Genomic DNA, 26208 nt, shown 5'->3' with positions numbered 1-26208 from the left:
AAAATGGAAAATTCAGTTCCTCAGTCGCACTAGCTACATTCAAGTGTTCAACAGCTACATGTGGGGCTAGAGGCTACAACACTGGAGAGCACAGATGCAGAATATTTCTATCATTGCAAAGAATTCCAGTGGACAGTGTTACTCTAGATGAACAGTCCGAAGATGAGTTATAGCTCAGCTCCAACATGTAGCAGTTGCAAATCTGGATAAATTAACGGTGTTCACCAAAACTTGCTTTTCTCATTGTTAAAATGAATATGTAATTGTTATCCTACTCCCAGAGATGCTGTGAGGATAAGAGGACAAAGGACATGTGAAAGTGCTTTGAAAAGTATACAGTAGCTGGGCGTGGTGGCTCACACTTGTAATCCCAGCACTTTGGGAGGCTGAGGTGGGCGGATCACAAGGTCAGGAGTTCGAGACCAGCCTGGCCAACATGGTGAAACCGCATCTCAACTAAAAATACAAAAATTAGCCGGGCATGGTGGCGTGTGCCTGTAATTCCAGCTACTAGCAAGGCTGAGGCAGGAGAATTGCTTGAACCCAGGAGGCGGAGGTTGGAGCGAGCCCAGATCGCGCCATTGCACTCCAGCTTGGGTGACAGAGTGAGACTCTGTCTCAAAAAAAAGAAAAAGAAAAAGAAAAAAAGATACAGTGCCATAAACAAGTTAGCTAGTAAGTTATATTTTTATGTGATTTACTTTAATAAACACACTTATGTCCACTGGATATTTTTTTACTGTTTAAACCCCCAAGTTTCATGGCTTCTTTTTCTTTTTTTTTTTTTTTTTTACTGGGAAGAGAGGGGGCTGGTTAAAAAAAAAGAGAAAAAAAAAAAAAAACATGCCTCCAGATATTTTTTTAGCAAACAAATGCTTATAGTAGCGACATGAATAACAGAAATGAGTGAAGTGGGCTGTGGTGAGGCTATGGCAAACTGGAGAACCCATGTTCTGTCCAAACTGCTTAGCTGCTACTCAGCTTCAGTCAACTGTGGCCATTCAGGAATGCTGACTTACAGTAGCCACATATGGATTTTATTTAAACATGCCAGAAATTTGGCTCTTTATAGGAACTCTCCACCCTAAAAAATATTAGCAACCATTTAGAAATCTGAAGTGTTCTTTAGGCAAATTAAACACATTTAGAGGTCATGCGCAGTTTGTGGCTGCTACTATGTGACCTCTGGTTTCTAAGACCCTATGGCAGCTATACTTCCTCTACGTGGCCCCATGTCTTAGGACACTTACAAATAGATGCACACAATTTACTGCTCATTTCATGTGAAATATAAATAAGAGTCACAGTATTACTTATTTTATATAAATTACCATTCTCCAGTATTAAGAAATTATTTCCGTGATTACTGAAATATTGAAAAGGAAAAAAAGGCAAGAAGGAAATGGTATTATTCCTTCTTGCATGATTTTATATGCAAGTTTTACTGTAATTAAAGAAAATTTTTTTATTGCTACTGCATTGGAAAATCACTGAAAATCTGGAGGGAGAACTATAGTATCTTACATAAAAGCCAAAGTCCTCTATTGATGAATGAGTTAGAAATTTCTTTTAAAATTCTAATTTGAAAAGCTTAATATCAGAAAGCAAAGCAAATCTTTTAATTCTCCCAGTAATTTAAATGCTGTAAACTCAAAAACACATTCAATTTAAAAGGTTTCTATTATATTGAAGCATACACAATTTTTTATTCCAAGTATACTTAACTGTATTTTATTTTTATCACATGCCCACCCCAAGGAATCACCAGTTGCAGCCTTTTTATTCAGTTGATAATTCAAATATTATTTCTAATACAAATACATGGTTTATCACGCTTATTTATCACTAACTTGCTACACTTCATAATCGCATTACAACCCCACTGTGTACTGAATACCACTTACAGTTCAAACTACTCAAGATAAGCACTGTTACTTTCAAGAGAAGATTGGCAGTAATTAAAGGTCTTATTTAGTAGTTGTTGGTAACCACCTTTTTAAGGAGGAAAAAAAACAATAGAAAGTAGCACAGATATATTTAATTTGGTAATTGTATTTTATTAATGAGGTCTATTTTGGACATATACTTTAACTGGGGTTAAAACAAAGATGTGCTAAACTGTTATCAATGCTATAAAACAGAATGAGATGCAAGTGTTTTGTAATTCATCAATGAGAAGAATTGAAACATCTGTGACCTACATGGCATAAAACTAAATCATACTAGAACACTAATAATAATAATAATAAAAACAACAATAGTACTTTGCACTTATAGACCTCCTTTCAGAGGAATTTCAGAGTGCTTTTAAAACACATGTTATTTTCCCTTTTTCAAACAAATAAGACAACTAAATCAAAGAATAATAATGGTTTGCTCATGCCACAAAGTGAGTCAGCGACAAACCAGGAATAGATTTTCTAACTTGCTCAGTCTCCCGCAATTACATCGTGCAACGATTATGCTGTTAGAGTATGTCTTGCAGGTAACACTCAAGACAGGTATCTCCAGATTTTTCTCCCCCAGCCCAAGCCTATTAATACTATTGTTTACAAACCTACATGGCCATCAGTTCGTGTGCCTGCATGTCGTTCAACTGAAAGTCACATGGGCGATAAGAGAAGAACAGTCTCTTAGCAGTTTTTCACCTTCCTGCCTTCACGAGAGCTTTCTGGAGCTGGCCTCCAGATGTTTCAAGATATATTAAAGGCTGGCCAACCAAATAACACATCTGGAACAGAGAGCTAAAACTGTGAATCACTAGAAAAATCTGCAGGTTGGCTGGATGCGGTGGCTTCTGCTTGTAATCCCAACACTTTGGGAGGCCAAGGCAGACGGATCTCTTGAGTTCAGGAGTTCGAGACCAACTTGAGCAACATGGCAAAACCTTGTCTCTAAAAAAAATAAAAAAAATTAGCCAGGCATGGTGGCACATGCCTGTAGTCACAGCTACTTGGGAGGCTGAAGTGGGAGGGTCACCTGAACCTGGGAAGTCGAGGCTGCAGTGAGCCGTGATTGTACTAATGTACTCTAGCCTGGGCAACAGAGTGAGACTCTGTCTCCAAAAAAAACAACAAAAAAAAGGAATCTGCAGGGAAAACAACCAGCTACTATCATACGTATATAAATTCTGGAGGGCAAGGAGTATGCCTGGGTTGAGACAGTTCTCATTTAAAGTATGATTTTAGACTTTCAAACTTAATCCCACTAATATGACTGAGCATCAGTTTGATTTTTATACAACCTAAAGGTTTAAACAAAGAAATTTCTAGGCAGGAATTTATGTAATCTTCTGGAGATACATGATATCACGGCCCAACTCTACTAGTAATTGTCAGAAAGTAGACAAATTAAGGTGGGAAATTAAGTCCATGTGGAATGAGGAGACGGTATGGGCTAAATGTTTGATGAATGTATACATACATGGATGGAAAATTTTTTGTGACACAGTTGAAGGGCATAATAGGAAATAAATAGCACAGAAAAGAGGATGGAGTCAGAAAGTGCTCTACTATAGAAAACATTAATTTAACATACCATTTATTAGGCTCTTATCATGAGCAAGTTGTCATCAGACATATAAGAATGTAACAAGCATGATCCCTGTCCTCAAATAATTATAATGCAAGAGGGAGAGCGCTTAAGAACTACAGGAGTTTAGAGGACAAAGAGATCACTTATGGCCGGGAGGCCTTAAAGTATGAAAAGAGTATGAACAGAGACTGGGCTGAGGTTGGCTAACCCAGGCAGGGAAACCACACCAGCCAAAGGATGTGGCCACAGTGGAGTCAAGGCCTGCTCAGGGATTGGTGAAGGGTCTAATTTGTGGGTACCAACAAGGTGCAGTCCTCATCCTTCTAGGCAAAAAGGGATGATCTGAGACTATTTTATAGCTCCAGCATCTCAAAACTGGTGAGGCCAGCCAAGAGATTTCTCCTCCCTGGATACCCCAGGTAAGCCCAAGAGATGAGCACAGGACACAGGAATATCCTCCTAAACCCTCTACTACTACCATCCTGTTCCAGACCGCTTGGAGGACAGGCAAAATTATAAAGCTGCAGAAGGCTGCTCTACCCAGGATCCAGTCGGCTGAGTGTCAAGGTAAGTAGAAGAGGACAGGAGGTGGAAAAGGTCTCAGAAATCCAAACCACAGAAGCTCCTAAACACCACGTTTGGGTTAGCCTCCACCTTCATACCTCCCCAGTTACCTATCCAGTCTCCTCAAAAGATCCCCCAACCTCCCCAGCAGCCCCATTCCTTCTTTTATGATGCAAGTTAATGGGGGAAAATAACATGTGCTTTATAGCCAATTTTGTTGAAATGCATTTATTTCATCTTTAGTTTGCTCATTACCAGAAAACAGTTCCTTCTTGCTTACTTTTCCTAGCCTATTTTTCTTCACTTTATCTTTGATGTTATATTAGCGTATACAGCACCATAAATGCTTCCTTTATCTAGGAAATAATTCTTGTGTTTGACTTCATTTTCCTTTCTACTGTCTGTTTAAATTGTTATCTAGATGCCACCCAGTCTCCCTTTCTATATCAAAGTCAAACTTAATGCATATTTGACAAGAAGCAATACTAAAGTTTGAAGAGTTTCACTAACTCAGATATTCTCAACACTGTGGGTATGCATCAGAATCACCTGTGGGTATTTTTAAATACCCAGCCGCCTGGGCCACACCCCAGACCTACTCAATCAGAAATCCAGCTTGTGGATTATCCGTGTTTCAACTTCTTCCATTAAGTACGGAAAACTGAGAATTAAAGTTTTCTTTTTAATATACTTCTGACGTGATGCTATTTCGATAGATAAGAAAACTAAAACATAGTTATCAAGATATATTTTAAGCTCCTTGAGAATAGGGACCATGCTTTTTTCATACTGTAACCATTTGGTAAATATGAATCGAGCATTTGCTACATGTTTAGTGTTGTGCTAGACGCTGAGGATACAAATCTGAACAAAACATGGTCAATGACAGGCTGCAGAAACCAATTCAAATACAGTTGTAACACTAAGTACTATAATAGATAGTCGTTTAGACAAAGTGTTCTTCTCAGAAGTAATAAAACCCAACTGACATTTACTGCATGCTTACTCTGTGCCAGGCACTGTCCTAAGCATTTTACATATTGCCTGTTTAATGTCCTAGATATTTTACATATTAGCCTATTTCCATATTATCCTGCTGAATTTAGAACCCTTTGAGGTAGGTGCTATTTTTTTCCTGTTTTATAGATGTACTTCAAGGTTACTTATCTAGTAAGGGGTGGAAAGTCAAAATTTGCACCTGGCATTCTCACTCCAGAGCCTGAGTTTTTAATCACTACCCTATATTGCATCTGAGAAACCCAGGCTAATGCCCTTGGTGTTCAACAAATGCTAGCGGAAGGAAGGAACAAAACAACAAATATTTACAGAGTGCTCACATGCTCACATGGTATGCCTGAAGCTCCTCCTTCCTAAAACTCCTGAACACAACAAACTAGAACCTTTGAATGCTTGTATGATTCCTTAGAGCCTAGGCAAAAGACAAATATTATCCTTCCCTTTACTTCAGTAATGAGATCAGAAGTTAGGTTTTCATAGCTAACCCTTAAATTGATCCCTTCATTTCTGTTCCTCTAGTTCGTAAGAGCTTACATCATTTGAGCCAAACTAAAAATGGCATTTTGAGGACACTGCGTCCAGGAATTCCCACATGCCTGTAGCATGTTACAGTGACACTCTGCTGCAATGAAAAAGATATTTCCTTAGAATTAGGCGAGAAAGAAAGGCAAATCTAAAGAGATGATATTTCAGGTTGAAAGAAGGAAAAAAGTTTCCTGATTCAGAGTTAAAGGCTGCTGCCAACAGCTTGTTTTGTTTCCAAAGATCAATACACAAAAGTTTCACAGAGCTGGAGGGAAAAGATTTGGATGCTAAGTTAGACAGGGGGCGGGGGGCATAATTCCCGTCATTCCTTTGGGAGCAGTACAAAAATAACAAAACCTTTATAAAAGAGATGAGCAAGCTGGCTGTGAAAGGAATGACCCCTCACATATAGGGAAAGCAATTTGCATCTACAGATCTCATTGGTATAAATGACCTCCTTCAAAGAGTGAAAACCTCAATGGAAAGCCACTATACACCCATGAAAAGCTTTGCCGCCTATTTGTTGAGCCGTATACAGACTAACAAACAGGAGTGGTTAACCTGGCGCACCATGCACTATAGAGATATTTTTTTTAAGTAGGCTTAGTCAGCTAATCTTGTTGAGATTTCTCTCATACTACTGATTTCTTATTCTCAAAATAAATTAAGAGGCTTCATTCAAAATTCCCTGTGGTCTACCAGCTTGAGTTTGTTGGGTGTCTTTGATTGTCTCTTGTCTTTAGATTCCCTGCCTTGTCTCTTTAGATTTTGCTGTGCCCTTTGGTATTTCCCGTTAGTCCATGTCTGGAATAGCTAATTACATGGTAGTGTAATTCTGCCGTACAACAAGGAATAGCAGAACCTTGCTAATTCACACCAATGACTGAAAGACTCCTGTGTAAGTTACTGAATTATGCAAATGAGCAATAAGTGAAGAAAGATGATTCAAAATTGTATTTCATTCATTTATTTTGACAAGTGTAGTTTAGTCTTAATTATTTTGAAAATTTATTTGTAGCATACTAATAAATTTACTGCGGCTTATTTGTTAAAAGTGATAAAGCCTTCACTAACGGAGACCAGAGTGCACTCTGTTGAATAATTTCCTGAAGACAGACTATTGTTCAGACGCTTTCTTTTATTGTGGATTTTACTGACTTTTCAGCATCGATAAGACAATACATAATATACCAGTAAACTTGAAGAATTAGTTCAGCAGTAAACATTTACTTCATAAACAGGTCTTACATATTTAAACTTTCACCATGGTATTAGTGAAAAAACAAAACACAACAAAAAATTAGCCATGCTTTAAGTAAAACATTTTTACATTTTTTTGTCATAATGCTAACAGGACTTTAATTTTTATTGTCTAAATAAAACTAGTTTGGTCTGTCAGTCATCCCATTTAATTCCAATTTCTATTTTGTTTTGTCTTACCACACTCCTTTTCTTTATAAAGACGTCTGTTTTAAGATAAGTGGATGTATCACAGTATGTAACATTTTCATGTCAAAATACTTACATTATTATATTCTGAGTTAAATTATTTAAGATAGAAAAACATTTTGATACACTTTTGACAGATGTATCCTGTAGAATGGATCAATTTCTTTCAAAGCACCACCACTGGTTACAGTGGAGAGTGGAGAGTGAAGAGATAATACCCTTCAAGGACAGCGGGCTCAGTGGCTCACGCCTGTAATCCTGGAGTTTGAGACTAGCCTGGACAACATGGTGAAATCCCATCTCTACAAAAAAATATAAAAATTAGCTGGGCATGGTGGCACACACCTGTAGTCTCAGCTACTGGGGGCAGGGGACTGGGATGGAAGGATCACTTGAGCCCGGGAGGTCGAGGTTGCAGTGAGCAGAGATCATGCCACTGAACTCCAGCCTAGGTGACAGAGCAAGACCCTATCTCAAAAAATAATGCCCTTCAAGTTTATAGTCCTGAGTTTAAAGATTTGCTTCTTAATAAGCACTTTTAGACTAAATTTTCAATTCAGATATGCTTTCAAATCATGATGCATTTGCCAAAGGAGGTTCTCCCTTTATAAAAGCAAGAAAGAGCACTTAAAGAAAAGTGAAAAAGGCAAAACTTAATCTCAAACTACATGTCTGCATCTATGCCTATTAAAATCTCATATACTCTTTAAGTTCCAACTCAGGAAATCTCCACTAGGAAACCTTCCCTGAGGTATATGCTGAGATCCTTCAGCAATTCATACCATTCCCTTGTATTTGAGTTACTTGTCTTCAGGCTGAAGTTTCCCTAACAGATTAAGAACAGGGCAGCTGTGATACAGCAGAAAGAAAAGCCGGGCTCTTACACTTCTAAGCTTTGCTACTTTGGGAGAGTCATTTCATTCTTTTGGGGGTTGTTCCTCATCTCAAAAGTGTCAACTACATACCAGTATGCAATGGAATTGTCTGGAAAATGTAAAAGATAATGGCTGTGAATGTTCTCCACAAAAGTAGAGTCCTATAAAAAGGAGGTATTTAGAGATGAATGCATGAATAAGCAATTGGGCAGAAATATTGGTACTTCTAGAAGCAATATCATATAGGACAGAGATCCAATACATATTTGCTGAATAAACTGGGCGAGTATGCAGGGCACAAAGAGGGGACAGAGAGTAGCAGACGTGCACACAGACCTGCTTTTGTGACCCTATTTGAAATTACAATAATTTCTTAAAACAAGGAAAGTACATCAGTGTCTAAAATTAGCCAGCAAATCTATCTTTCTACGAACTAGTTTAAGCCTTAAGCTCTAGGGGATGGTGCTAAGGCTTGCAGGGCTCACAGGCCAAGGAAAGAAAGGTTTCCCAAGGCCTTTATACAGGAAGAATGTAATCAATGTTGATTTAACTCAATGATGGGCTACTAAGTCTGTCTAGTTACTGTCCTGTTAGCCACAAGGTAAGAGAATGCAGATGGATCTAAATAAATTCATGATAACTACAGGAAGAACTAGTTTAAGAATGAGTCAAACTGATGATGGGTTTTCTTTGTATATGAAGGGTAATATTATATGAACAAGATAGTACAGCATAAAATAATAAATGGCACTGATTAATAATGTGAAAATCAACATCAGTTCTTGGCCTGGGCCTACAGGGTTACTGGAGACATCACAAGGACATTATTAGACTTCAAAAGTTATGGTTGATTCCCTTAGATAATTATGAAAAATTTATCAAGAATTATAGGATAATGGAGACATATGCCAATTCACATGAAAAGACAGCAAAGCAAAACAAAACACAACAATGTCAGTTTAAATGTCAGCTTCAAAATGAAATCTGTATTATAATTGAAAAGATGAGGATTAAGTAAACACTTTGCTTTCAACCATTAAGGGCTATTCTGGCATGGTATAAGCACTAGTAAAAAACCAACAAACAAAAAATACCAACCACCAAAACAAAAACAAAAGATTAAGAGGAAACGTGACAGGCAGTGCTGTCTCACAGAAGGAGCATAAACACTCCTGAAACCATGAGAAGAAATGTTATCACAATAGAGTTAAGGCAAATAAGAAATGATTAAGACATTAAATTCTGGGCTAAGCAAATGAGAAAAGATTCCCAAGAGGAAAAGAATATGCAATTTTAAAATAACCTCTAACTACTGGAGAAAAATAGCAGAGTCAGACTAAATCTGTTTAAATCCCAAACATCTCTGAGACCATGAAACAATTCTGGATAAATATAAATCCTCTAATTTGCCTGAAGCAAATGGGACTGGTATTTTCATACCATTAACTGACTTTTTTAAAAAATTCACATTTATTGGAAATTTCAGCTAGTATAAAAATGTCACAAATTCAATAACTGGTAATACCACAATGAATGTTTCTTTAGAAAGTTTTTTTTTTTTTTTTTTTTTTTTTTTTTTTTTTTTTGAGACGGAGTCTGGCTCTGTCGCCCAGGCTGGAGTGCAGTGGCCGGATCTCAGCTCACTGCAAGCTCCGCCCCCCGGGTTTACGCCATTCTCCTGGCTCAGCCTCCCAAGTAGCTGGGACTACAAGCGCCCGCCGCCTCGCCCGGCTAGTTTTTTGTATTTTTTAGTAGAGACGGGGTTTCACCGTGTTCGCCAGGATGGTCTCGATCTCCTGACCTAGTGATCCGCCCGTCTCGGCCTCCCAAAGTGCTGGGATTACAGGCTTGAGCCACCGCGCCCGGCCTCTTTAGAAAGTTTTAAGAAGAAAACGAATATCTTCTCCTTCTAAGACTACAGAGCTGAACCTTTTAATGTTTAAGGTTACATTTTTAAAAGAAATAACTCATACATTTTAAGTGACTGTTTCAATACATTTCTAGTGAGAAGCACCAATTTTTCGGGGAAAATTAGTATACCTGTATCTAACCCCAAGTGCTTGATTTAGGTCATGTTATAATAGATTATACAGATTTTACACAAATACTGATAATATTAATTCCTGAAACTCATAGTACATTCTATCATGATACTTAAAGGATCTACTCTCCTCTCTGCCATGAGTATTACAAGCCCTTTCCTCCTAATTGATGTGCAATTAATACAGCCAACCTCCAATTAGTCTTCTACAACATTACCCTACTTAGACAATAAAGCAGAGCCTCTAGATTGGGTTTTAAACCTGGGCTAAAATAGACTCCTACAGACCAAAAATGGTTCTGGGATTTCTCTTTGTAGTGTAATTTAGATGTCATATCTAATTTGCTGTCATGACTATTGTTTCACTGTGCAATTTTTATGTCGTTTTGAATGGTAAAGGCATCATAGCTTTATTGAATTAAATTTTCTGTCTTTATTTAGGGTCTGATGTTACATGTTTGTGCGCTTATGTTTACGTCTCAAAAGCTGCTTTTGACATCAAGTAGTAGAAAGGAGTATGCTCTCTTGATACGTTTGCTCATATCTTAGTAAATACAAACACGAACTGGAAAAACACCTTCTCCAAACTGAAGAAACAAAAAACTGAGTATTATTATTGCTTTTAAAGGCAGAGATAGCTATTAAATAAGCCATTCACATTACAGAATTATAGAAGACCTTGCTGTTTTGTAACCTAAATGCCTTGTTGATTCTATTAATCAATTCTTTCCTAAGAAAGAAAGGCCTTTTCCATTGACAGTTTTTGTGGTACTTACCTCAAACATTTAGATATTATTCTTACCACACTCCATAGTCACAAAAAAATTAAAATGCTCTCTGACTTTTTAAATCACAAGGGACAAAGCCTATCTTACCTATAACACAATACTCACTCAGTTTAGGGTTGGTCTGTTGGCAGTTATCCTTGACCTGGCCTATGAGTTCAAGCCCTAAACTAAAGTTATGACTAAGAAGACTAACCACGGAAAGCCTTCCACTAGACCACTGGAATAGCCTTTTAAGTAACTTTTAGTGCATGAAATTTCATAAAGTTTTTACTAGATAATTACACTTCCTGATTTTGTAATTAGTGGAAGTACATGCAATTACATAATAATTATGATAGTAATTACGTAATTAAGATGTATAATTATGTAGTAAAAAACATCATGGAAATAAAACCATCTACTGTGTAAGCACAATACATTTTAAAAGTAAATTCACTAGCTCAACTATTTAAAAATACTTTTCTTCAAAATAAAGTGATTAGCTCACATTATGGTTTAAATGCTTGAGAATTGTTTCATTTTTTTCATCATTGGTGATAGAAGCATATTTTAAGTACATGAAAAAAATCTTATCAATCTTTAGTACTTTTCCTACTAAAAAAATGACAATATGCTTTGCAAATGCAGACCATCAACCACATTATCACCTAGACATGGCAGAGCCCTTGTGTTGCTGTACTTGTCACTATAAAAGGGGAAAGGAACTTGCCCACTAAAAAGACATAATGGGAAATGATTTTATAGAATGAGTGAGTAACACTTCTGTTATCATAGAAAGCCTCTAAGTCTCTTTGTACATAAAAGTGCAAATGTTGACTGCATATTTACAGAAATGGGCTTAAACACACATAATTAGTATCTGGAAACTGGCTGCTCCAAAAAATGGCAACTTTCGTATACTAACTTAGCTATCTTGAGGAGGATGGCAGAAAATGTACAGAGCCAAGACACTTCTACCTATGGGGAAAGCAACTAAAGTGACCATTTCCTGAAAAATGTAGTTTCTCTTCTGTCACATTGTAAAGTTATCTTGAGTAAAAACAAAAACAAAACAAAACAAAAAAAAAACAAAACAAAACAGGCAGTATCCACAGAGAAAAATAAACCAGTGTTAGCAGCTCCATGCTGCCATCAGACAATATCAACTTTCTCATTCTTGTAGCGAGTATAAAAACATCACAGAAAAGTCAGTGACAGTAGGAAAAAGAAAATTTCAAAATAAACTTTTTCAATAGCAAAATTTAAGAAATAGAATCTTGTTTCCATTAAAAGAATCTAGTTCAATGCCTTGAAATCTTTACAAAATACTTCTGAATCAATGTTGTAATGAGGTCCAGAAGGTAGTGACAGGGTGAAATTTTACTCTGGGCACACAGAGAGTGGCCCTTACATGAAGTGGGTGTAGAACTACACTCCAGTTCTTTTTTTATTGAGATGGAGTCTCACTCTGTGGCCCAGGCTGGAGTGCTATGGTGCGATCTCGGCTCACTGCAACCTCCACCTCCCGGGTTCAAGCGATTCTCCTGCCTCAGCCTCCCGAGTAGCTGGGATTACAGGCATGTGCCACCATTGCCCGTCTAATTTTTGTACTTTTAGTAGAGACGGGGTTTCGCCATGTTGGCCAGGCTGGTCTCAAACTCCTGACCTCAGGTGATTCACCTGCCAAAATGCTCCCAAAGTGCTGGGATTACAGGCGTGAGCCACTGTGCCCAGCCTTAGTTCTTTCTTTTATAAGCCACTAATCTTAAAAAGCTGAAAGCTATTTTGAAAATCCTAATTTACTTCTCCCTTGTTCCTTCTAGTTACAAAGAAACAAAGTGGAAGAACTCATGCTTTTTTGCTTTTTCCCCCTCTTAGCCCTTGTCAGGCCACTGCATTTTTAGTTTAATAAAAACATATTTCAAAAGGCCAGGTTGTGATATGAATTCTACCTTAAACTTGGGTAGTCCTTCTGTAGCCTGCATAGTTGTCGTTTTGAAGTTTTACCAATGGACAGCCCTAATCAATGAATGAATAAAATGGAAGTAGGCTTTAGTTATTAAGAAAGGAGAGTGTCTTAGATCAGTGCTTCTGAAACTTTAACACGCAGAGGAATCACCTGAGAATCTTGTTAAAATGCAGATGCTGATGCAGCAGGTCTGGGGAGGGTCTGATGTTTGCATTTCTAACAAGCTCCCAGGTGATGTCTATGCGGCTGGGATACTGATCACACTCGGAGTAACAAGGCCTTACGTTTGACTTGGAAAAAATACACGTAGAAAAAAAGCTGGTTTGGGTTCATTTCTATGTTATTTTTTCCCTCAACTGTGAAATTATTTGGGTAATTACTTCAAGTTGAGTAACATTCTCTATAACATTTCAGTGCTTATAATTTTTTTGATGTTATGAGAGCAGTACATGCTCAGAATATATAATGTAGAAAATATATAAAAATATAAAGAAAATCTATAATCCACCTAGAGATAACTATAACAAATTCTAGGGTTCCTTACTAATTTTTCTACCTTGCACATACACCACAAATTAGGATCATAAGTTACCTAGTTTTGTATTTTATCATTATACTGTAATTCTTTGACATTAAAGATTATAACTGTGTAATATCTAACAATAACAACCTCCAGAGGCTCAAGATTATACAAACCACTTTTTTCTTACCAAAATTCTTTATGTATTTCTACACTCACTTCTTTGTTTTTTATTATACTTTAAGTTCTAGGGTACATGTACACAACGTGCAAGTTTGTTACATATGCATACATGTGCCATATTGGTGTGCTGCACCCATTAACTTGTCATTTACATTAGGTATATCTCCTAATGCTATCCCCCCTCCCCCCACCCCACAATAGGCCCCAGTGTGTGATGCTGCCCTTCCTGTGTCCAAGTGTTCTCATTGTTCAGTTCCCACCTACGAGTGAGAACATGCAGTGTTTCGTTTTCTGTTCTTGCAATAGTTTGCTGAGAATGATGGTTTCCAGCTGCATCCATGTCCCTACAAAGGACACGAACTCATCCTTTTTTATGGCTGCATAGTATTCCATGGTGTATATGCACCGCATTTTCTTAATTCAGTCTGTCATTGATGGACATTTGAGTTGGTTCCAAGTCTTTGCTATTGTGAATAGTGCCGCAATAAACATACATGTGCATGTGTCTTTATAGTAGTATGATTTATAATCCTTTGGGCATATACCCAGTAATGGGATGGCTGGGTCAAATGGTATTTCTAGTTCTAGATCCTTGAGGAATCACCACACTGTCTTCCACAATGGTTGAATTAGTTTACAGTCCCACCAACAGTGTAAAAGTGTTCCTATTTCTCCACACCCTCTCCAGCACCTGTTGTTTCCTGGCTTTTCAATGATTGCCATTCTAACTGGTGTGAGATGGTATCTCATTGTGGTTTTGATTTGCATTTCTCTGATGGCCAGTGATGATGAGCATTTTTTCATGTATCTGTTGGCTGCACAAATGTCTTCTTTTGAGAAGTGTCTGTTCATATCCTTTGCCCACTTTTTGATGGGGTTTTTACTTGTAAATTTGTTTGAGTTCTTTGTAGGTTCTGGATATTAGCCCTTTGTCAGATGAGTAGATTGCAAAAATTTTCTCCCATTCTGTAGGCTGCCTGTTCACTCTGATGGTAGTTTCTTTTGCTGTGAAGAAGCTCTTTAGTTTAATTAGATACTATTTTTCAATTTTGGCTTTTGTTGCCATTGCTTTTGGTGTTTTAGACATGAAGTCCTTTCCCATGCCTATGTCCTGAATGGTATTGCCTAGAGTTTCTTCTAGGGTTTTTATGGTTTTAGGTCTAACATTTAAGTCTCTAATCCATCTTGAATTAACTTTTGTATAAGGTGTAAGGAAGGAATCCAGTTTCAGCTTTCTACTTATGGCTAGCCAGTTTTCCCAGCACCATTTATTAAATAGGGAATCCTTTCCCCATTTCTTGTTTTCATCAGGTTTGTCAAAGATCAGATGGTTGTAGATGTGTGGTATTATTTCTGAGGGCTCTGTTCTGTTCCATTGGTCTACATCTCTGTTTTGGTAGTAGTACCATGCTGTTTTGGTTACTGTAGCCTTGTAGTATAGTTTGAAGTCAGGTAGCGTGATGCCTCCAGCTTTGTTCTTTTGGCTTAGGATTGTCTTGGCAATAAGGGGTCCTTTTTGGTTCTATATGAACTTCAAAGAAGTTTTTTCCAATTCTGTGAAGTAAGTCATTGGTAGCTTGATGGGGATGGCACTGAATCTGTAAATTACCTTGGGCAGTATGGCCATTTTCATGATATTGATTCTTCCTATCCATGAGCATGGAATGTTATTCCATTTGTTTGTGTCCTCTTTTATTTCATTGAGCAGTGGTTTGTAGTTCTCCTTGAAGAGGTCCTTCACAACCCTTGTAAGTTTGGTTTCTAGGTATTTTATTCAATTTGAAGCAATTGTGAATGGGAGTTCACTCATGATTTGGCTCTCTGTTTGTCTGTTATTGGTGTATAAGAATGCCTGTGATTTTTGCACAATGATTTTGTATCCTGAGACTTTGCTGAAGTTGCTTATCAGCTTAAGGAGATTTTGGACTGAGACGATGGAGTTTTCTAAATATGCAATCATGTCATCTGTCAATCTGCAAACAGGGACAATTTGACTTCCTCTTTTCCTAATTGAATACCCTTTATTTCTTTCTCCTGCCTGATTGCCCCGGCCAGAACTTCCAACACTATGTTGAACAGGGGTGGTGAGAGAGGGCATCCCTGTCTTGTGCCAGTTTTCCAAGGGAATCCTTCCAGTTTTTGCCCATTCAGTATGATATTGGCTGTGGTTGTGTCATACATAATAAATAGCTAAATAATAATAAATATAGTATATTTATTATTATTAAATATATTATATTTAATAAATACATTATATTTATTATTAAATATATATTTATATATAATATATTATATACATTATATTTATATATAATAAATATATAATAATAAATAATAAATAAATAATAAATGTGTCAAAATAATGAATAGCTCTTATCATTTTGAGATATGTCACATCAATACCTAATTTATTGAGAGTTTTTAGCATGAAGGGCTGTTGAATTTTGTCAAAGGCCTTTTCTGCATCTATTGAGAGAATCATGTGGTTTTCGTCTTTGGTTCTGTTTATATGCTGGATTACGTTTATTGATTTGCGTATGTCAAACCAGCTTTGCATCCCAGGGATGAACCCCACTTGATCATGGTGGATAAGCTTTTTGATGTGCTGCCGGATTCAGTTTGCCAGTATTTCATTGAGGATTTTTGCATCGATGTTCATCAGGGATGTTGGTCTAAAATTCTCTTTTTTTGTTGTGTCTCTGCCAGGCTTTGGTAGCAGGATGATGTTAGCCTCATAAAATGAGTTACGGAGGATTCCCTCTTTTTCTATTGATTGGAATGGTTTCAGAAGGAATGGTACCAGCTCCTCCTTGTACCTCTTGGTATAATTCGGCTGTGAATCTGTCTGGTCCTGGATATTTTTTGGTTGGTAGGCTATTAATTATTGCCTCAATTACAGAGCCTGTTATTGGTCTATTCAGGGATTCAACTTCTTACTGGTTTAGTCTTGGGAGAGTGTATGTGTCCAGGAATTTACCCATTTCTTTGAGGTTTTCCAGTTTATTTGCATACAGGTGTTTATAGTATTCTCTGATGGTAGTTTGTATTTCTGTGGAATTGGTGGTGATACCTCCTTTATTATTTTTTATTGTGTCTATTTGAGTCTTCTCTCTTTTCTTATTAGTCTTGCTAGCAGTCTATCAATTTTGTTGATCTTTTCAAAAAACCAGCTCCTGGATTCATTGATTTTTTTGAAGGGATTTTTGTGTCTCTATCTCCTTCAGTTCTGCTCTGATCTTAGTTATTTCTTGCCTTCTGCTAGCTTTTGAATGTATTTGCTCTTGCTTCTCTAGTTCTTTTAATTGTGATGTTAGGGGGTCGATTTTAGATCTTTCCTGCTTTCTCTTGTGGGCATTTAGTGCTATAAATTTCCCTCTACACACTGCTTTAAATGTGTCCCAGAGATTCTGGTATGTTGTGTCTTTGTTCTCATTGGTTTCAAAGAACATCTTTGTTTCTGCCTTCATTTCATTATGCACCCAGTAGTAATTCAGGAGCAGGTTGTTCAGTTTCCATGTAGTTGAACGGTTTTAAGTGAGTTTCTTACTCCTAAGTTCTAGTTTGATTGCACTGCGGTCTGAGAGACAGTTTGTTATAATTTCTGTTCTTTCACATTTGCTGAGGAGTGCTTTACTTCCAACTATGTGGTCAATTTTGGAATAAGTGCGATGTGGTGCTATGAAGAATGTATATTCTGTTGATTTGGGGTGGAGAGTTCTGTAGATGTCTATTAGGTCCGCTTGTTGCAGAGCTGAGCTCAAGTCCTGGATATCCTTAACTTTCTGTCTCGTGGATCTGTCTAATGTTGACAGTGGGTTGTTAAAGTCTCCCATTATTATTGTGTGGGAGTCTAAGTGTCTTTGTAGCTCTAAGGACTTGCTTTAGGAATCTGGGTGCTCCTGTATTGGGTGCATATATATTTAGGATAGTTAGCTCTTCTTGTTGAATTGATCCCTTTACCATTATGTAATGGTCTTCTTTGTCTCTTTTGATCTTTGTTGGTTTAAAGTCTGTTTTATCAGAGACTAGGATTGCAACCCCTGCCTTTTTTTGTTTTCCATTTGCTTTGTAGATCTTCCTCCATCCCTTTATTTTGAGCCTATGTGTATGTCTGCACGTGAGATGGGTCTCCTGAATACAGCACACTGATGGGTCTTGACTCTTTATCCAATTGGCCAGTCTGTGTCTTTTAATTTGGGCATTTAGCCCATTTACGTTTAAGGTTAATATTGTTATGTGTGAATTTGACCCCGTCAATATGATGTTAACTGGTTATTTTGCTCGTTAGTTGATGCAGTTTCTTGCTAGCATCGATGGTCTTTACATTTTGGCATGTTTTTGCAATGGCTGGTACTGGTTGTTCCTTTACACGTTTAGTGCTTCCTTCAGGAGCTCTTGTAGGGCAGGCCTGGTGGTGACAAAATATCTCAGCATTTGCTTGTCTGTAAAGGATTTTATTTCTCCTTCACTTATGAAACTTAGTTTGGCTGGATATGAAATTCTGGGTTTAAAATTCTTTTCTTTAAGAATGTTGAATATTGGTCCCCACTCTTCTGGCTTGTAGAGTTTCTGCCGAGAGGTCCACTGTTAGTCTGATGGTCTTCCCTTTGTGGGTAACCCGACCTTTCTCTCTGGCTGCCCTTAACATTTTTTCCTTCATTTCAACTTTGGTGAATCTGGCAATTATGTGTCTTGGAGTTGCTCTTCTCGAGGAGTATCTTTGTGGCGTTCTCTGCATTTCCTGAATTTGAATGGTGGCCTGCCTTGCTAAGTTGGGGAATTTCTCCTGGATAATATCCTGCAGAGTGTTTTCCAACTTGATTTCATTCTCCCCATCACTTTCAGGCACACCAATCAGACACAGATTTGGTCTTTTCACATAGTCCCATATTTCTTGAAGGCTTTGTTCATTTCTTCTTACTATTTTTTCTCTAAACTTCTCTTCTTGCCTCATTTCATTTATTCGATCTTCAATCACTGATACCCTTTCTTCTAGCTGATCGAATCGGCTACTGAAGCTTGTGCATTTGTTACGTAGTTCTCGTGTCATGGTTTTCAGCTCTATCAGGTCATTTAAGGACTTCTCTACATTGGTTATTCTAGTTAGCTATTCGCCTAATCTTTTTTCAAGGTTTTTAGCTTCTTTGCGATGGGTTCGAACTTCCTCCTTTAGCTCAGAAAAGTTTGATCATCTGAAGCCTTCTTCTCTCAACTGGTCAAAGTCATTCTCTGTCCAGCTTTGTTCCATTGCTGGCGAGGGGCTGCATTCCTTTGGAGGGGAAGAGGCACTCTGATTTTTAGAATTTTCAGCTTTTCTGCTCTGTTTTTTCCCCATCTTTGTGGTTTTATCTACCTTTGGTCTTTGATGATGGTGACGTACAGATGGGGTTTTGGTGTGGATGTCCTTTCTGTTTGTTAGTTTTCCTTCTAAAAGTCAGGACCCTCAGCTGCAGGTCTGTTGGAGTTTGCTGGAGGTCCACTCCAGACCCCGTCTGCCTGGGTATCAGCAGTGGAGGCTGCAGAAGAGTGAATATTGCTGAACAGCAAATGTTGCTGCCTGATCATTCCTCTGGAAGCTTCGTCTCAGAGGGGTACCCAGCCATGTGAGGTGTCAGTCTGCCCCTACTGGGGGGTGCCTCCTGGTTAGGCTACTTGGGGGTCAGGGACCCACGTGATGACGCAGTCTGTTCATTCTGAGATCTCAAACTCCGTGCTGGGAGAACCACTACTCTCTTCAAAGCTGTCAGACAGGGACATTTAAATCTGCAGAGGTTTCTGCTGCCTTTTGTTTGGCTATGCCCTGTCCCCAGAGGTGGAGTCTACAGAGGCAGGCAGGCCTCCTTGAGCTGCGGTGGGGTCCACCCAGTTCGAGCTTCCTGGCTGCTTTGTTTACCTACTCAAGCCTCACCATGACAGGTGCCCCTCCCCCAGCCTCGCTGCTGCCTTGCAATTAGATCTCAGACTGCTGTGCTAGCAATGAGGGAGACCCTGTGGGCGTGTGACCCTCTGAGCCAGGTGTGGGATATAATCTCCCACTGTGCCGTTTGTTAAGATCCTTGGAAAAGTGCAGTATTAGGGTGGGAGTGACCCGATTTTCCAGGTACTGTGTGTCACGGTTTCCCTTGGCTAGGAAAGGGAATTCCCTCACCCCTTGTGCTTCCCAGGTGAGGTGATGCCTCACCCTGCTTCGGCTCTCATTTGGTGGGCTGCACCCACTGTCCTGCATGCCCCAGTGAGATGAACCCGGTACCTCAGTTGGAAATGCAGAAATCACCCATCTTCTGTGTCGTTCACGCTGGGAGCTGTAGCCTGGAGCTGCTCCTATTTGGCCATCTTGGAAGTGCCACAATCACTTCTTTATAGTAAACAGATAGCTATGTTCTGAAGTGTCAAGTCAGAGCCTCCTACCATAAAAATCCCCTTAAACTAATCAAAGAAAGAATGTTTAAAAACCCTCAGATCATTTTTTTATTTGTAAGAAAATGAAATAAAAAATGCAGTTTACAGTTACTCATCTTAAAATCTATTTTTATAAAGAAAATTGCACAATTATAAAAAATATATAATTTTAAGAATGAATAGATGTGAACTGTTTTGTGTGTGCTTTACCTGTTATTAGTTATTAAAAACAGAAAAAGCTTGTCCCCAAAGTTCAGCAACAGTTTTTCAATGGAGTAACACAACCAGTGGGCTTCAAAAAGTGGCCTAAGAAGAAATGGACCAGACAGGTGCTCTCTGACACAGTTTTCTTTTTAATATTTTGTTAAGGATTTAACCAAGTAAATTCTAAGGACATCAACTAGCTTAGAGAGGACCACAGGGGCTCTTTGCTACTTTCATGATGAAACTTTCCTGCTTTCACTTTAACAGTTCAGGAAATATAGCGGAAATCCTTAACACTGAAATGGGACCCATCTTGAGACTTTCCAAAATCTCCAAATTCCCATATACACTAAAGCATATAATTTCTTCTGTAAAACTCTTATTTTCTGGCTTAAAAAATACTACCTTTAAGACCCTTTTCAATACTAGCTGTTGTCTTTGTTTTGGAGACCATTTTCCACAAAATAATATAATTATTAGCACTTCATGAGTATAACTACCTAGCTGACGGGGAACACAGAACAAGACCCCGTGGCAGTGTGGGTGAGGAGCAGTTGGCTTGGCTTGCTCTTAGTTAAGTGACTGGATATTCTTTCAGTTCAATTTAAATTTGGCATCAGCAAAATAACACACACAACATGTTACCTACCTTCAGTATCACTTGCAAAGAGTTCAAGCGACAGGCGTTAAATCTGCAAATGTCAAGGAACTTTAGTAACTTTAATTTCTTCATCAATATAATGAGCATAATCCACTGCTGCCTCACAGGAGTACTGTGAGAAGTTGTGTTACACACATCAAAGGACAATAGGAAACTATAAAATGCTTTAAAAGGGGAAGCCTAGTTCTTCTGGGTGGCATGTTAGGAAACAAGAGTGCCTACAGATGTCACCGCCAGGCCTAAAGAAAAGACAGAATAAAAGAGATGACAAGAAACTGAAAAGTTTAAGGGGGAAAAAAAAAAAAGAAAAGAAAGCATATGAGGCTCAAGAGGGGAAGTGAATGTGGGATTTCACCTGGTTGAGAGGAGCAAGAAAACTGCAATCTTTGCAGGTGCAGCTCAGGATGCTGGGACGCTCAAGGCTGCCCCATAGAACTTTGCGAGAAACAGGGTGACTTGAAGAATAGTCCATCTAAGCCTAAAGAGACCCCAGTTGGGAAGTCAGGCTTTCCAACAGATAGTTCTCCTATGGGTAAATCGTCATATTTTAGCTAGCCTCCATGCTGCAACTCCAATTTCTGTCCTCAACAGAATTCTACATCCTAGTGTTCCAATTCTGGCAGAGACAAATCCAATGTGTTCAAAGGAATTTATTAAGAAATTCAAGTAGATCATCAGTTATGGACTGAATTGCGTCCCCCCAAAATTCATACTGAAGGTGGGTTGAAGTCTTAACCCTTTGTACCTTAGAATGAGACTGTATCTGGAGTGGACTGTATTAAAATGGACTGTATCAGGCCTTTAAAGAATTAAGGTAAAATGAGGTCATTAGGGTGGGACCCAATCCAATATGACCAGTGTCAGTACAAGAAGAGGAGCATTAGGTACAGAGGGAAGACACTGGGAGAAGATAGCCCCTTAGAAGTTGAAGAGAGACCTGGCCCGGTGTGGTGGCTCACACCTGTAATCCCAGCACGTTGGGAGGCCAAGGCAAGCTGATCACGAGATCAGGAGTTCGAGATCAGCCTGACCAACATGGTGAAACCCCGTCTCTACTAAAAATACAAAAATTAGCCGGGCATGGCGGTGTGCACCTGTAATCCCAGCTACTCAGGAGGCTGAGGCAGGAGAATTGCTTGAACCCAAGAGGCAGAGGTTGCAGTGAGCCAAGATTGCGCCACTGCACTCCAGCCTGGGTGACAGAGCGAGACTTCATCTCAAAAAAAAAAAAAAAAAAAAGAAGTTGGGGAGAAACCAACCTTGCTGACACCTTGCTCTCAGACTTCTAGCCTCCAGAAATGTGAGGAAATACAGTTGGTTAAGCCACCTCATCCATGGTACTTTGTTATAGCAGTCCTAGCAAATGAATACACCGTCTTACTATTAATAGCTGACACAGAATACAAGGAGAGAAGCATCTACTAAGTGAGAACAGAAACAGAAAAAAAATGTTTCTTTCTAGAACTAAAGAAAGATCATACACTGAAGTGAAAAAGCATTTAGTGGCTCCCTCTCTTTGCTTCCAAAATAATTTCACCATATTGGTGGTGACACTCAGGCCATACCACACTTAGTTGTTGCCGAATCTGTCCTTCCTCAACAGACTCTAAGCTCCTCCAGGGCAGGGAGTGTTGGCCATCCACCTTTGTTCCTCTGACATGAGGAATGTCACTCAACACATAACAGGAACTATATATAAATTGTTTTTACTGTTTCTGAATAAACAACAACAAAGGTTCAGTTCAGAAAACTAAGAGACTTTTTTCTTCCTGCATTTTTAAGGAGACTTAGATTTGAACTGATTCAGGTTTCCCCTAAACTATTCACTTACCCCTACTCAGGCCAAGGCACCACGGGATGAGGCAGCCAAATGGGACCATTTCATGCTGCCATCCTGGAAATGGATTTTTACTTCATAGATTGCCCCTATGTTCCTGTAAAACCGCCTCTGAATCCATTATGCCATCTGTGTACATTCTGGAGCAGTTACAATAATAATGCCAAAGTCCCACAGAAATAAGATTTTAAAAATGTAATGCAGTTACAGCAAATATGTAGTAAACACTTCACCAACATGAATAACAGTCCTTTGCCATTTTAAAGGAAGGAAAAAATATCAAATGGGGTTAATTCACATTATGGACTAATGGCCTGTAAACTTTCGTTTGAAAGCAAAGCATAGAAAAAGCTTTGACAAGAGCTACTTTTCACCATAAAAATAAACCTCTTTCAAATAATTTGTACATGTTTTTCTAAGTCAAATTGCCAAGTTTCAAACAAAAATTAAAACCACCATCCAGTTACAACCCTTAAAACATGGGCTTTATGATGGAAATGGTAAAACAATCTTAGTGAAGGAAATGTTGCTAGGTACTGACAGTAAGGGAGAGTCTACAGTAAATACTTCACACACCAGTTACAGGGCACTTGTTGACAGAAGACACTTAGACTCCATTCTCAATAATATAACTGTGTGTAACGACTGTCATTTTTCACAGGACTTCTGATGTTAACATCTACTGGTGTTCTGGCCACGGTCCAAATTGAATAAATATATTTGCCCTCTGGTTCCCTTAGATTTTAAACTCATTTTTATAGCAGGTCTCCCTTGAATAGCAAATCAAAAGAGAATTCACTTCAACTTATAAAGTGAGAAGTCAATTTTATTTGTTATGTTATTTTAAATTTATGGTGTTTTCCCCTATAATATAACAAGAATATTCTTGTTCCCCCATTGTTCCCCATGAACTATGACCTTGCAATTCTCTTTTATTTAGAAACCATCCAACCATGTCTTTAGAGTGCCCAGGAGAGGGGTTCTCAAACTTGGCTGCACATCAGAAGTATCTGGGGGAATTTTCAAAAAATTATAGCTTCCTAAGCTCTACCCCCAACATCGTCTGAATTAGATAGAATCTGTGGGCATAGGATCTATGGATTTGGGTTTTTAATATGCCCCAGGTGACTCTTAGGAGAGGGCTTATCAGATGTCATGTGTTAGGAAACCTCTGCTTTGGGTAAGTGTGCCCCCAAGTTTTGGTTTATATCCCACCACTTATGAATACCCTAATACCACTTAGCATTACTGCATGATCTAAAAATGCCCGGAGCATGTAAATTTCAGCTAATTCACTCATTCCCAAACTGTAATTTAGGAATAATAAATAAGCAGCAGGAAATTCAGAGTTTCAATAGGTAAAATTCAATAAATAAAACAAAAGGGCTCTTGGAACATAACATGAAGTTCCTTCAGTCACATATATTTTTTTCTTCTTCTCATCTTATTTTCTTTAGCCCTCTGACATGTAAAAGAACCCATCAATAACTCAATGCCATTTTTGCCCCAAATTGCTGGGTAGTATATTATTAGATACAAACAATAAAAAAGTGTGCTGATTCTTAAACTTGTAAAATGGGACTACAGTAAACTCTGAGTGTACAGATCCTGTCAATACTTTTCCCTTTTAGCCAAGCAAGAGGCTTCCAAGCGGCTACTTATTTCCTCTTATTTTCTGTGGGTGTAATAATGTGCACTTCTCAATGTCCTCTAAGAGGATGGGCTAAATTTCCAGTGACTTTCCAGATCACTCCTCTACATGCCTCCAAGAGTTGCCAGACTTTTTGAAAACTGCTGATCATAAGACTGATTCTGCCTCTCAGATAAGAATTTTAGAGGTAAGAGGAATCTTTCCCCTCAAATAACATATAGAAAACAATCTAGGATGAATAGATTTAGAAAGAAATAATGGGTTGGCCAGGCACAGTGGCTCACACCTATAATCCCAGCACTTTGGGAGGCTGAGGCAGGCAGATCACCTGAGGTCAGGGGTTTGAGGCCAGCCTGGCCAACATGGTGAAACTCCCTCTCTACTAGAAATACAAAAATTGGCCAGGTGTGGTGGCACATGCCTGTGATCCTAGCTACTTGGGAGGCTGAGGCAGGAGAATCATTTCAACCTGGGAGGCAGAGGCTGCAGTGAGCTGAGACCATGCCACTGCACTCCAGCCTGGGCAACAGAACAAGACTCTGTCTCAAAAAAAAGAAGTAATGGGGGAACAGGTTCTAATATACTGATATCCAGAAAGAGGTAACAGATCTGATAGAAACAGACAATGAGTTCAGATAATCAGTACTTAATTTTCTCAACTCATAACTGTCTTCAGGAAAGGTCCTTGGGGATAAAAGAAAAACAGCTGTAAATGATATTACAAGTATATATGGGCTAGACATTGGCCATGAATAAAAGTTCTAAAACCTAGTTATTAATAGGCAGAAGAAATTTATTCTCTGTATAATTAATTTTACTAATTCATGGAAAATATGCTGTGGAGATAGCCCAAGTCCTTGTTGAACATCTAGAGATAAGATTCTAATATCTGACTTCTCCATCAGTTGTAAAATGTTTTCTCTCCAAGGACAGCAAAACCAAATAAGTCAAGGCATTTAAAAAATAATTTCTAGCCTATCTTGTGGATGCAAAAACAAGTCAATTATGACTGGAATGAAAAACAGTGAGACCAAATCAAGGGCAGCATGGTGATTCTTATGTGGGGAAATCTAGCAATATTTGTAGGTTTTTTATGTCATTGCGTTGTTTCCAGCCCTAATATCGACAAACGAAACACTGAATTGATACTCGCTGACAAACAACATAAACACTCTGTAGGTAACTAATAAGAAAAATGTGTAAATCTGCCTTTTTTATTTTTCACAGATACTAGAAAAGTTGTCAATGTGATTTTCAGGTAGGAGAAAAAAAAAAACATGCAGTTGTCATGACATTTTCAAATACTTTAAGTTATGTAACAAAGCTTTTCCCAGACCCATGAAGTCCCACAGTGCCTGCAAGTCTTGTATAAGGAAACGCCGAGTGCTGAGGGTTCCAGGCAACACCTGATCATATGGACTGAGGTGCCTATACACTCTCTTAGGATGGAGTCAATAAAGGAACTCCACCCCATCCCTCTCTCAAAACAAACCCAGGCTTTTAGCGAACAGCAGAGACACACTCCAGGTCTATTTTTTGTGGTAATATCTGGTTTTTGTAGGCCCAATGATCACGTTGCCTATGCTTACTTTATTACAATTACTAAACTCTGTAGAAAATAGCATTTTCAAAATATAGCATTTAAAGAGTCCTTTTTGTACTGTTCCTCCCCCAAAGCCTTGCTTTAATAGAGAACAATGTGAAACAGTCTGTGGGGGCCAAAGCTGGGGATTCCTATGCCACCGCCCCTCATGCAGGGGATCCCTGTGTTCACAGAGGCCCCCATGGCCTGCTTCTGAGACAGCAATGTGATGCTGCGTGAACAGCCTGACACAGTAGGTCTGGCTTTTATAATGCAAATTTCCACTTTAAACTCAAAGGTAATTACAGTATTTTAACGTACCTTTCTCATGATCGGTAGTAAGTTTCTCCAGTGCACACTCCGCATCAAAAATGTACCGGTAAAAGCACAGCTGGGTGTACAGGGACTTGTCAGAATACTGTAATATAAC

The 26208-nt window shown here is 38.6% G+C and overlaps 1 protein-coding gene across 1 annotated transcript in view; it reads right to left on the bottom strand.

Moving 5' to 3' along the window:
• Positions 1–26208, bottom strand: part of POLA1 (DNA polymerase alpha 1, catalytic subunit) — a 307406-nt gene that overhangs the window by 46319 nt on the left and 234879 nt on the right. The window contains exon 36 of the mRNA XM_015127112.3: positions 26100–26196. Within this exon, the coding sequence (XP_014982598.2) occupies positions 26100–26196 (97 nt within the window). The remainder of the gene's footprint in view (positions 1–26099; positions 26197–26208) is intronic.

The sequence above is a fragment of the Macaca mulatta genome, chromosome X (genome assembly GCF_049350105.2).
Source record: "Macaca mulatta isolate MMU2019108-1 chromosome X, T2T-MMU8v2.0, whole genome shotgun sequence".
Taxonomy (NCBI): Eukaryota; Metazoa; Chordata; class Mammalia; order Primates; family Cercopithecidae; genus Macaca; species Macaca mulatta.
This window is presented reverse-complemented; position numbering and strand designations above follow the sequence as displayed.